The sequence below is a fragment of the Leguminivora glycinivorella genome, chromosome 12 (genome assembly GCF_023078275.1).
Source record: "Leguminivora glycinivorella isolate SPB_JAAS2020 chromosome 12, LegGlyc_1.1, whole genome shotgun sequence".
Taxonomy (NCBI): domain Eukaryota; kingdom Metazoa; phylum Arthropoda; class Insecta; order Lepidoptera; family Tortricidae; genus Leguminivora; species Leguminivora glycinivorella.
Genome location: NC_062982.1, coordinates 20,555,556 through 20,568,297, shown reverse-complemented (window position 1 = coordinate 20,568,297; position 12,742 = coordinate 20,555,556). Strand labels below are relative to the sequence as shown.

The 12,742-nt window shown below is 39.3% G+C and overlaps 1 protein-coding gene across 5 annotated transcripts in view; it reads left to right on the top strand.

Moving 5' to 3' along the window:
* LOC125231646 (tyrosine-protein phosphatase Lar) overlaps positions 1 to 12,742 on the top strand; it is a 771,198-nt gene that overhangs the window by 696,880 nt on the left and 61,576 nt on the right. For all 5 annotated transcript variants that reach the window (XM_048137134.1, XM_048137132.1, XM_048137131.1 and 2 more), the window contains exon 8: positions 512 to 706. In XM_048137134.1, the coding sequence (XP_047993091.1) occupies positions 512 to 706 (195 nt within the window). The remainder of the gene's footprint in view (positions 1 to 511; positions 707 to 12,742) is intronic.

Genomic DNA, 12,742 nt, shown 5'->3' with positions numbered 1-12,742 from the left:
GTCACGGATTTCCATTTGCTACGATCCTGACAAACCACTTTCGCTTCACACAATTTCATAACGTTTCTCATACACGCTCTTCGGTTTCGAGTACTTCTGATTCGGACCTGGCCCCGTAGCCGAATGGCATTTCTCCGACGCCAAACGAAAGCGATACGCCGCTGGCTCTGTCGCGCCAATACGCAAGCGCGATAGAGATAGATATCTACTAGCGCTTCGTTTCGTGAGCGTTTCGTGAGCGATTGTGCCATTCGGCTAGCCACCCTGTGTGCGTAGCCGAATGCGCAAACGCTCACGATAATATCTCTTTCGTAGCTATCTATCTCTATCGCTCTTGCGTATTGGCGCGACAGAGCTAGACTATATTTCTATGGCATTTCGGTGGTGTTTCGCGTCGCAGAAATATGATTCGGTTACGCCCCCAGGCCTTTTTGCGATATTTCTTCGATTTGGTCGAATGTTGCTACTTTAGTTAAAACATGTGCTTAACTCATTTCTCTCTTTGTTTCAGCCGACAAAGTGCCCCCCGGTTTCCCCTCCATCGCGCCACCATCGTCCACAATGGTGGTGGAAGTTGGTCACACTGCCACTCTGCCCTGCCAGGCGACTGGCACGCCCACACCCAAAGTGCGCTGGCTGTGGAACTCGCTGCCGCTCGACATCAGCGCCAATCCGAGATACGCGATACTGAATGACAAGATGCTTGGTAAGTTTATTCCTTTTTCACATATTATTTAGAGCACAACTGCTGTTCTCATCCCTGTTCAGAGCAATATCTGGCCATTCTTTCAAAAAGGAGTCAAAGTCATCCCGCCACCGCCGACGGTGTCTGTCGGCAGGGCCGGATTAAGGGTAGAGCGAGTGGAGCGGCCGCTCTAGGCGGGCGCCAAAATCGAGAATGTGGAAAGATCCGTACAAAAAATTATACGTTGCGTGGGCGCGCACATATCACAAAATGGCGAGAGGAGTCGGAAATGAATACACCTATTGAAAATCTAGATTTGTACCTAATTCAGATTAAGTGGAAAGTTACACCACATTGCCATTCAAAAGGGCGCTGTTGCTAGGGCGCCGTAAAAGGAAGATTCTAGCCCTTGACGAACCACATTGTTGTGCGGCCAACGGCAAAGTTACGTCGCTATCCAAATGCAAAAATATGAGTCTACCCGATAGTTGAAAGCGGAGTTCCTCATAAAGCCAAAGGCGCAAAAAGTCTTAGAGAGGCGCAATTTTGTGAGTCACAGCAGATGATGAGCGAACTTCAAAGCACTCAGATCACTTAGTGGCAAAATACCGAAATGGGCATCCCGACGGTGACGATCAAGTCCGCAGTTAATCTCTTAATTAACTTAGTATTATAAAAATAATAGTGATGGCGAAATATAAGGCCTAAAAGTATGTTCCCGAACATAGGCGCCCTGTGAAGTCAAAATACCCCAAAATATGTCAAAGACCGCAGCTTTTCAGACGATAAAAGCTTGAAAGTTCGCGGATTCCCCGCTGGCGGGTTGTCTTAATAAATCGGGTCAATAGGAAAAAAAATCGCGCTCGCTTCGCTCGCGCTAACTATTTATAACTATCTTCTCTTTTAGTTACGATAAATTCTGAATCTGCTTTCCTGACTTGGCCACTATAGTGCTCCATTTTGTTTGTTATTTTATGTACATATGCTGATATCCACGTTCAGCCACACGTAACTATACTAAGGTGCGACTACGAAAGTTCAACCATTTGTCCCTTTCGTACTCTGTATGATGAAATCCATAAATTCTGTATTGCGTTCATCTTAAAATGACGGCATTACTATAAAAAAATTTCGCGCTCGCTGCACTCGCGATTTATTTTCCTGCGTAGTGAAACTTCTTCCCAAGGGCGCCGAAACTCAAACTCGCTCTACCCTGATCGAGTGCACGGGCCGGCGCTGTCTATCGGATCCCCGGTTAGACTCGTGGGGCTCCCACTCTTTGGTTACCTTGTTTTTACATCATCACCATAATTTTCCCTTTTTCCCCTCCATCTTCCATAATGGTGGTCGACGTTGGTCACACTGCCATTCTGCCCTGGCAAGCGACTGGCACGCACACCCAAAGGGGGAAATCGGTGCCATTTGATATGTATATAGGGTAATGTGAAACAGTGTGAGTGATTTGTTGCACTCACACTACAGAGGTACGCGCCAAATGATAAAATGCTTGGTAGTTTTTTTATACGACACAAGCCATTCTATTGACAAAATGTCTGGGGAGTACACTTGCTTACACTAATAATAGTAGTAGTAGTAGTAAACACTTTATTGCACAGAACAAATTACTAGTGAATAATTATAATAAACATAAACATAATTTTTATTGAAAACAAGTATTGCATATAATTACGTTACATCCAACAAATACTTAAAATTATCGATGATTTACATTTGCCCGAACTAGGGAAACCCTGTGTTTATAATGGTTATGTACAAAGGCGAGCTTATCCCTTTAAGGGATATACTAATATGGCAGTTCTTGTGTCCTTGATCAAGCCAGCAGTTTCGTTTTAGACGTGGACTGTCAAATCCAATTGAACTTTAGTAACTGATTGAATTGAACAAGCTCTACCTAGCTATGATACAAAGTCTAAAAAACCCTGTATTGATAGATCAAACTCTTTCACAATACAAGAAATGGAATCTTTGCGATCACATTTCATACATATATGTTTCATAAAACGCTTTCTTACTGAAAACTTTCTTGCCCGTTCAAGGTGTACTGGCACAATCCTAGTCCTATCTTGTAACTAGGCAGATTACGTGTAATCTCATAATACGTCATCACATTAGCGAGGAGTTAGCACCGTCAAAGGTTGGGAGTACGGCTTAGGGACTTAAGCGCTTAACCCAGTCTTAGGGCGTTGCGATACCCTAGTTTAGTAGTTGAGCAGCGTAGTTGCTGTCATTTATATAGGCTATCTAAACTTGAAGAAAAGGTGCCCCAGTGAGAATTTTAAAGCACGTAAACAGATAAATAAAATTGTTTGGGTAGTTACACCATTTGTTGGTTAACCAAGCGGATTTATCATTAAGGGCCACTTGCACCGCCCGCTTAACTCAAGGTTAGTGGATCTTAACTCAATATAAAATGGTGGTTTAGCCTCGGGTTAACTCTCCATTTTCGGTGGTGCAAGTGACTCTAAGTGACTTGTCTCTTACCTTCCTATTTAGTCTTGTAATTTTCATTTACCCTATATATTGGCATAAGAAGCCATTTGAAGGTAGATTTTGTTTATATTTATTTAAATACCTAATATACAGACTACAGACCAAGTTTCTCTGGAACTTTCCATAAATTGTCTCGCTACGCGCCAGGTTTTACTCCAAACGGGTAAACACAGCTTGAAAAGACCGCAACGGCGCGCAATCTAAAATGAGATCTTACATCAATCAGAGGTGAATGCCATCGAATCATATCACGGCCATTACTGACACCAGGAAACTAAGTAACGTGCTTTTTAAGGAGTGTAAAGAGTTGAAGATCTTATCAAGAACATTTTAGAAAAAAACGGAGTTTCAGCTTATAGGAGCTTTTTATACTACTTCGGTGACAAACGCAAATTATCTGATGCTTTATTTCGTGCATGGTATACAATATTTTATTTTAACTACAGTTCCCTATTATGTCCCGTGGCTCCATTTATGGAGTAGTACCAAGGGTATTGTGGGTGAAAAATTGCATTAAAGAAGTTATGCGACTGTTTACGGTACTCATAATCATTGTGGGTAAGGTACAGCGGGACAAATCTCGACTGGGGGGCAAATGTAACTGGTCCATTTTTTATTATGTTTGCATTATTAAATAGAATGTCCGCCGGTTATATATGGTAGGCGTGTTCAGTGGATACATGTAGAACTCAACATCATAGTGTAATAATGGAAAAATGGATCAGTTACAATGCCCCCCAGTCGAGATTTGCCCCGCTATACCTTACACTGAAATAATAATAAGCTATATCGCAAAGTCTAGACCTCTGAATTACTAACTAGGTACTTAAGAAATTCTGAATGATTATCTGAATTATTTACTAAGAAAGCTACATCATACGAGTACTAAGAAAGCTACATCATCTAATTAGTTGGTCAGCTGACATTAATAGTAATTGGCATGTCGAGGGCAAAACTTTACTGAGATTAGCTGTGTTTGCGATAGTCGAGTTAAATGGAGATCCAGGCATAATGGTCCTTGGATCCATATCGTAAGTTCTCTATAATATGCTGAGGAGCGATAATCAAATGGCATACTAGTATATTAAGTTAAGAGTTATGCATGCTACACTGAGAGAAAATACAACCAGTTTTCATGTTCGTTCAACAAGTTTTTTGGTTAAAATAGCGCCTACGTGCTCTTTGGTTCAAACAACAAGCTACTTGTCATTTGAATCGGCAATATATTTGAATCAACAAGTCGATTTTATAAAAACAACCTGACACATATTGTTTTAAACATACGTTTGGCTGATTCAAATGGATAAACCGCAACAAGTCGAACTTGTTAAATTCACAATGCAAATTTCTCTCAGTGTAGTGCAAAATGATTTTTAAGTTACGATAATGCAATAACAGCAAAGTAATATTTTAATTAAATGTAAATTTATGAAATTGGTCCACTCTGTCGGGGGTTTTTTCAACATTTAAATTTGGTATTGTGGTTATTTTTCTGAACTTTGTGATCGCCTCTGTATACCCGATTGGAATGAAACATGTGGTCTCTGCGGCCTCGCTAGACACTGATCCCTTTGATTTATAGGGCAGCTTCTCAGCCTATTGACAATATGGTTTCATTGTTGTTCTATTTAAACGATTACTTATTCGATTTGGTTAGTAATTCACAAGAATCAAGGTATAGAGCTAATGTTTAGACAGTTCGCTAGCTCAGGACATGTATTGTGATTTGTTTAAACTGAGATCTAGAAACTTCGAAACGAAAAGCCAGGAGCCCTTTGCAACCGCTCTGATGTTGCGGGTTGCAGGTATTCATAGGCGACGGTAATGCGTACATGCAAGCGATTCGTTTGCCAGTTTGATTGTTATATCTTAGACTTTTTGTTGTTCTGTGGCGCCACACCTCGGACACTGGCGATCAAATATATGAGAGGCGCGTTCCTAGCACACAGTCTAAGCACGTGTAGGTGAACGCGTAGGTACTATGCTTGTATGAGCGACATACGACAGGTGGACTGTTCGTGTTTTTGACAGGCGATAACTGTGAGGTAACCGAGAGGGGGTGGGCGGCACTTTCAGTGAGGAGTGGGAGTGGCCATACTGTACGATAGTACTATTTATTATACTGTGGTAGCGCAGTAACACAACTGCAACTAACACTTAAAGCCACTTTTAGGAATCTCAAAGAAGCAAAAATACTTTCCTTCAGTGGTAAAGTAGCTCAGAGGCTAAACAATAACGAAATCTCGATGCCGCAGCGTAATTAAACTCAAGTCATCACAGAAATCCCAAAATGTCCAAAGTTCAAGTTTAATTATTAAAGACGGCGGTGATTAAAAAACGGTCACGCGGCGAATACAATTAGGAGGCGCGTTCTAAATTTGAAAATATGATCTTGATTCGTATTGATCTTCCCTTATTTGGACAATGTCCGGACGAAATCTGGCTGTGTGTGTGGCGGGGTGTAAGTATTAGTTTGACGTGTCTGTCTGTCTGTGTATGTGGCATCGTAGCTCCCGAACGGATGAACCTATTTCGGTTTAGTTTTTTTTGTTTGAAAGCTTTAAAAAAAACCTCCGATCCGATCCGGAGGTTTTTTCAAAATTTTAATTTTGTAGCTAGGGCCCCGATTTTTGAGTCTCACGCGTTCGAATTCAGAAAATTTTTACTGAAAATAATAAGCAAGTCATTTGTCGTAGTTTTCAATCGGTATTTTAGTGACAAAATCCCGTATGCGAGATTCAAAAATCGCCCCATAGGTTATTTGAACCAGTCATTCGAACTATTGAGCGCCGAGGAGGCTTGAACTGACGACCAAGTTTTTTTTTGCTAAATCAAGGTTAATAAATTTCAAGCTGAACTCTTACCAAATTCCACAAGATTCTTTGCTTCTCCAAAATGGTTTATCAGATATCAAATTATAAGAGTTACGTTTTTTGTAAGACTCAATGATTTTGTAAGAGGTTGGGAAATAGGTACTCCCCATCTTTTTTTCAAACGAGTGGCGATAAAATCGACACGTAACGAATACCCTTTTTGCACGTGTAAAGTACGACGTTTTTACCGACAATAAATCATTTCATTTCATTTCATTTCATTTCATGTCATTTCATTTTCAGTACAGATGGCCCTCTGAAGTATCGACCTGACAAAAAATTAACCACTTTGCTCACTAGAGTGCAGGCTGTACTGAAAAAAAAATATAGATAACGTCAAAAATCAAGAAATATAACCTAACCTAAGCACAAAATTAAAATTTTGAAAAAAACCCCGACCGCGACATAGTAGACCGATTTTCATGAAACATGGCTAAGAACACTCCCGACTTACTCAGCTTTCAGACAAAAAAAAACTAAATCCAAATCGGTTCATCCGTTCGGGAGCTACGATGCCACAGACAGACACGTCAAACTTATAACACCCCGTCGTTTTTGCGTCGGGGGTTAAAAATGAGGGTAAGTTGGGAAAAGCTATTCGCGAAGATCATATTTTTGAATTTGGAATGCGGCAGTAAGGGAAGTTAATGAAAGTTCGGCGCATGCTCTGTTTGCCCCGCGATATGATAAGCTCCTGAAGACGACGAAATGTTAATTATAAGCCGGTTAGGGGGGCGGCGGACGGGCGGCAGAAACGCGGCGGTTTGACTGCCAGGAATTGATTTTTGCGAAGGCCGGATAGGTCATAAAAGTTTGGATAAGGTTAACTGTATTTCAATTTTAATAACCAAAACCTATATTATTTTGATCAAAAACATTTATTACCATTATTTCGGGACAATTTTATTTAATAATTGCTCTCGGTAAAAACAATAGTACTTAATATTATCTCGACGTATTTTTAAACTACTAAAACGCGTCAACATTTTTTTTCTGGCCCAGAAATATGTTAACAACGAATTTATATTGCTGTTGCTGTAATGTTATTTTGCAAAATACCTTCAGATATGCAGAAAAATCCTATACATTTGAACCACCACTATAGCAAATAAAAACCGGCCGTTTAATATAAGTATATTACTACGTCGTCAATAACATGTTACTACTGTCGTCCGTTCTCGAGTCGGCGGACTTGCTATTTTTTACTTTTTAACAGAAGACCCCAGCCTAGTGAAATAATAAAAAGCTAATAAACCCAGCTGACGCGCCAACCGCCCGGCTGCCGCCGGTCGATATGCAAATAATTTCCCTAATAATGCCAAATGGAAATAAAACTCGTTCGAGGTCAATAACACCATTGGAAAACCATATTACCACCGTCGTCCGTTCGCGAGTTCGGCTCGCTATTTCTTTACGTTTTAACAGGAAACCCCAGTCTAACCAAATAATAATCGAGCTGACGCGCCAACCGCCCGACTGCCGCCGGCCGATATGCAAATAATTTCACTAATAATGCCATTATGCACTTGCCGAGGTGCGAACCACTTTAAATTCAGTTAAAACAAGCCTTGGGCCCCAAATCTCATTAATTTTAATTTATTCCCTGGATTATTTCTCCTTGGTCGGGTCCGCTGCGTAACTTTTTGGTTACGTTTATTATAAATACATTCCTTGATAGCGATGAAAATTTAGGAGTTAATTAAATAAATAGATCATTTTCGTGGGGCGCCATAAGTCTTGCAAAGCTTGGCGTGAATTTTAAATCTTTTAAGTTTGAAGATGTCAAGTTTTTAAGGGATTTTAAAGACTCACTTTTTTCACCATGACTTTCTCAATTTAAATATAATATATGTATATGTTTACATCGAATTTATAATTTTTTTACGCTTATAAAATCTGAAAAAATCTTTGAAAAATATATAAATCGTACATTGTTTTATGCAGCCACGGAAACGCCACAACAAATAAAATTAATAAATAGGTATTATAGGGCATTCTTAAACGGACACTATCTATACATTGAAAACATCCATTATTCACAAATGTATGCCCTTAAACCGGTATTCGAAACCAGGACCGCAGTTTAGCAGGCAGGGTAAAGGATAAATTAACAAGTTCGCATTCATAAACTGAAATAGATACCATAAACTAAAGAAAAAGCGATCAAGCCCACTGGTGGCGAAGCCGGGAATTGAACCCGGGTCTCCAGCTATCGCGGCTGACGTGTTCGACCGCTACACCACCCCGACCGCCGAGGTACCCGTCGAAATTTGCCTAGTGTGTGTTATCTCTGAAGGCTAGGCGCCTTTGACCAACTCTAAGGGCGAGCAATTTGTGCTTGCACCTCCTATATGAATCCTTTTGCAGGATTACGATATAGCGAGAGAGATGGTGCTGGCATCTATCGATTAAGTTCGCAGTCGTTAGACGTTAATATACGTCTTACTATAATGTCTTTCTGGTGTTGCGTCCGCCACCAGATTTAGTACCACACACATAATATATGTAGACAAAATAATTGACATCCCATTTCTTACGTAGGGACCTAAAATATAGCCTGAGCAGTCTTTATTATACACGGACAAGCACAAGTACATTGCCAAGGCACCATTTGGCACAAGAATTATTAAAATAGCTTTAGGTAATTTCATTAATAACTTAAAACGTTTCCAGAAGAATATAACCTCTCTTTACAAAGCTAATATTGACCGTTTACTTTCTAAACCGGAGTAACTTTGTACCGACTTGAAACTTTATAATATTATTCTAGTTCGCTGTTTATAATATTACCGTTAAGGCGAAATACGGGCCAATAAGTTAGGGGAAATATGGGCCAAGTTTTGGAATGTGTGGAGCTGTGAATGTGTTACCTGAGCTCGTGAGTGTTTTTAATTTGAGTTTTTTTCTTGTTGCATGGTTTACAATATAAAATAGAGTAGTACGATTATACCATTAGGAATTTCAAAACGAATATACATAGGTATGTTCGTTGGGATTAATATATTGGGTGCTTCGAGTAAGCAAAAATACAGAATGAAAGATAAGTATCTGTTTTGGCTTCTTATTTTATTTTTTGTGCATATCAGTTGCTTCTTTATTCATAGAAATCGAAAAGTAAAAAATAAATATCAATTCAACTGTACGTAAAACATAAAATTTAATAATGATATAAATATTCTCGAAGCATCATTTCATCTTTCGCAAGCATCATCATCCTCCTTGCGTTATCCCGGCATTTGACACGGCTCATGGGAGCCTGGGGTCCGCTTTGACAACTAATCCCAAGATTTGGCGTAGGCACTAGTTTTTACGAAAGCGACTGCCAACTGACCTTCCAACCCGAAGGGTAAACTAGACCTTACGGAATTAGACCGGTTTCCTCACGATGTTTTCCTTCACCGAAAAGCGACTGGCAAATATCAAATGACGTTTCGCACATAAATTCCGAAAAACTCATTGCTGCTAGCCGGGTTTCGAACCCGCGCCCTCGGGAACGAAAGTCGCACGTACTTACCGCTGCTAGGCTATGAGCGTTTCATCTTTCGAAAGCATTAGATAATAACTAAGACCATGTCTTACATCCTTTTTTTGCCACTTTTTCCTCCATTAATCTCTTGGTCCTCTTAATACCCGTTTTTCTGTGCCCTCCAACCTTCGCACTGACCAATTTATTTACCTAATACACACCCACAAATTATACTTTACGCCCCGTTCATTAAGACAGCTTTGCACGTCACATAAGTCCGGGAAATAACATTACCTCATACTTAATCAACCACGGAGGGCGTTAAGTAAATCGACCATTTCCTGTCACCGTGAGAGCTAGATTAAATGTCCGCCATGATAGTTTTGTGAACCAATCTAAAATGAACTGTGAGCAAGTGTAGATAGCGGCTATTTTTGTAAAGCGTAGCCTTAGTGACTGACGATCGTTGACGCTAGATGGCGATCTAAACGCAGTCTGGCTCTGTCGCGCCACTACGGAGGAGCGATAGGGATAGCTAGCTACGTCGCTTACGAAATGTAAGAAATAGTGACGTTGGCTAGGCAAGAAGGGAGGCTGGACGGTATACAAAGCTTATGAATAACGCTTATTTTTCTTTTAATTACGCCACTGTTGACGCATTTTGTACACTCCGGATGAATTCGTTGTTTTTGCGTCTGGGAGTGAAGAGAGTAGTCAGTGAGTTTCTAGTGACTTGTAAATGTTTGCTGTAGTAAGTAGTAACTTCTCAAAAAGGCTTTTTGTATGGACCTCCTAAAGAAATAAGTTTTAAACTGAAATAGATACCATACACTAAAGAAAAAGCGATCAAGCTCACTGGTGGCGAAGCCGGGAATCGAACCCGGGTCTCCAGCTAACGCGGCTGACGTGCTAAACCGTTACACCACCTCGACCGCCGAGGTACCCGTCGAAATTTTTCTCGTGTATGTAATCTCTGCAGGCTAGGCGCCTCCACCAACTCTAAGGGCGAGCAATTTGTGCTTGCACCTCCTATATATATATAGTGATGTTACTACTTAAACAAAAAAATAATAATAATTTGATTTGTTCCCTTCATCGAAATAAGTTTTTTTGCAAGATACCACCCATCAATTAGTTATTGTTTTTCAGTTTAGGTGAAAAGAGGAAGGGTTCAAAATTGTCAACGCTCGCTTTAAGAGCAAGTTAAAGTGCATTGCTGCCGCAAATGTCAAAACCAATAGTGTTGCTCGAGTTTTCACATGACTGCAAAAATATATGGTAGTAATACTAGTAATATGTCCCTGCATTACTGCAATAATAAGTGTGGTAAAGTCTGTAAGTAAGAATTGACGTCATACCGCATTTAACGTGTTAACTTCATAGACATAGACAGTCTGATAAAAATATTACCATATGTAAATGGGAAAAGGATACAAGGAAAACAACTGATCGTTCAATATTCCGATACCTTACAAGCGTACATAAGATGTTTATGTAGATTGTATAGAATAGTTGAACCGCACGAGAGTTGGAAGTTTATTCCGCGATGCATTGGCAACTTGTGAGACACGACATCGCAGATATATTTATTCATAGATCGCGGTTAGATATCTAACGCGCGACACAGCAGCTTATTTTTGTATGGTAACTTACGGTCTGTATCTTTCGATATTTAAGCCACTTTATTAAAGACAAAACAGGAAGATTAAAGACAGGTCGCTCTGTGATAGATCCACTTGGTTTTGTGTTTTTAATTTTGTTAACCAGAATATTACCCTAAAATGTACCTAAACAAGTTTGGGCACTATGCCTCAGGGGCCCTCTTTAGACTTAGATTTTTAGTTTTATTATTATTCTTTTTTATTGCCTAGTTTATAATATTTATTGTACCAAATTTTTATTTAAGTGTTATAAATAAATGAATTTCAACTATAAAAAAAAAAAAAAAACAAGTTTTATTTTACGCTTACTTAATACCTAAAAGTACAGAATATAGATGAGCATTTCTTTTCTTTTTTGCCATTTTTTTATTTTGATTTTTTTTTGGGAATTTTAGATCAACTGTACTCAGAATCAAGAGTACTTTCAATCTCACTGGGAGACAAAAAGTGTCCCAGAATTTCCATACATTTTTGTTACTTTCCTCTTTTGTTACCCCACACAACATGTATGGAAAATGGTAACAAAATAAGAAAAAATCGTATGGGACAATTTTTTTAACTACTAGGATTGAAGAAGCTAGTGATTCTGAGTAGAAATACCATCATTTTTTTCAAAAATATCACATTTCATAACAGTGGCGAAAAAAAAAAGAAATGCTCAGATAATGCACGACACACGACACAGCAGGTTATTTTACGGTTTTTATATTTTAACGTTTTGCCGTGAAGGACGGACAAACAAACAGACACACACACTTTCCCATTTATAATATTAGTCTAATCCATAGACGATTCGTCATATTCTTTTTATGTTTAGCAATTATGACATATGATGATTATGAGATGTGACCTAAGAATTATCCTTAGCGATGGATATGAGATCGGTTTTTCATCTTGTATCTCTAACTTACCGGATTAATAAAATTGACGACTTATTTTTCATAGATACCTAGAGATTTGATTTATTGAAACAATAGACGCGCTCAAGGAAGGATAATCCTGTTTTAAGGCTTTCATGTTATAGTTACTAGTGACATGGTACGAAGTGGCACATGCATACAAAGCGACCTCTATTTCTACATATGTCTGTCGAGCGGCGGACGCCGTGTTTATAGGCGCACTTTGTCCTAACCGACCGCGAAGTGTTTACGGCGCTTGACTCCCCACATCTTGCACCACGTTTCACCTGATTCACCTGTGTTGGCTGTGTAAAGTATTCGTATTCTCAGTGTTTTTTTTGTCTAGTGTTCAACTTTCAGAGGAAGACTTTGTTTAAAGTTGAAATATTAAAGCTGAGACTTACCACCGAATAATGGTTCTGCCTCTGCAACCATTGTCAAATCCGACAAGCGGAAGCAAATCGTCGCACATGGTCGATATTTATTGGTGTATTTTCGGGCATTTCCTTAGTTGAACATTTCTTTTTTTTGCTACTTTTATGAAGTGTGATATTTTAGAAAAAAATATGCAATGTCTACTCAGAATTACTGGCTTTTTCAATCCTAGTAGTTAAAAAATTGCCCCATACGATTTATTCTTATTTTGT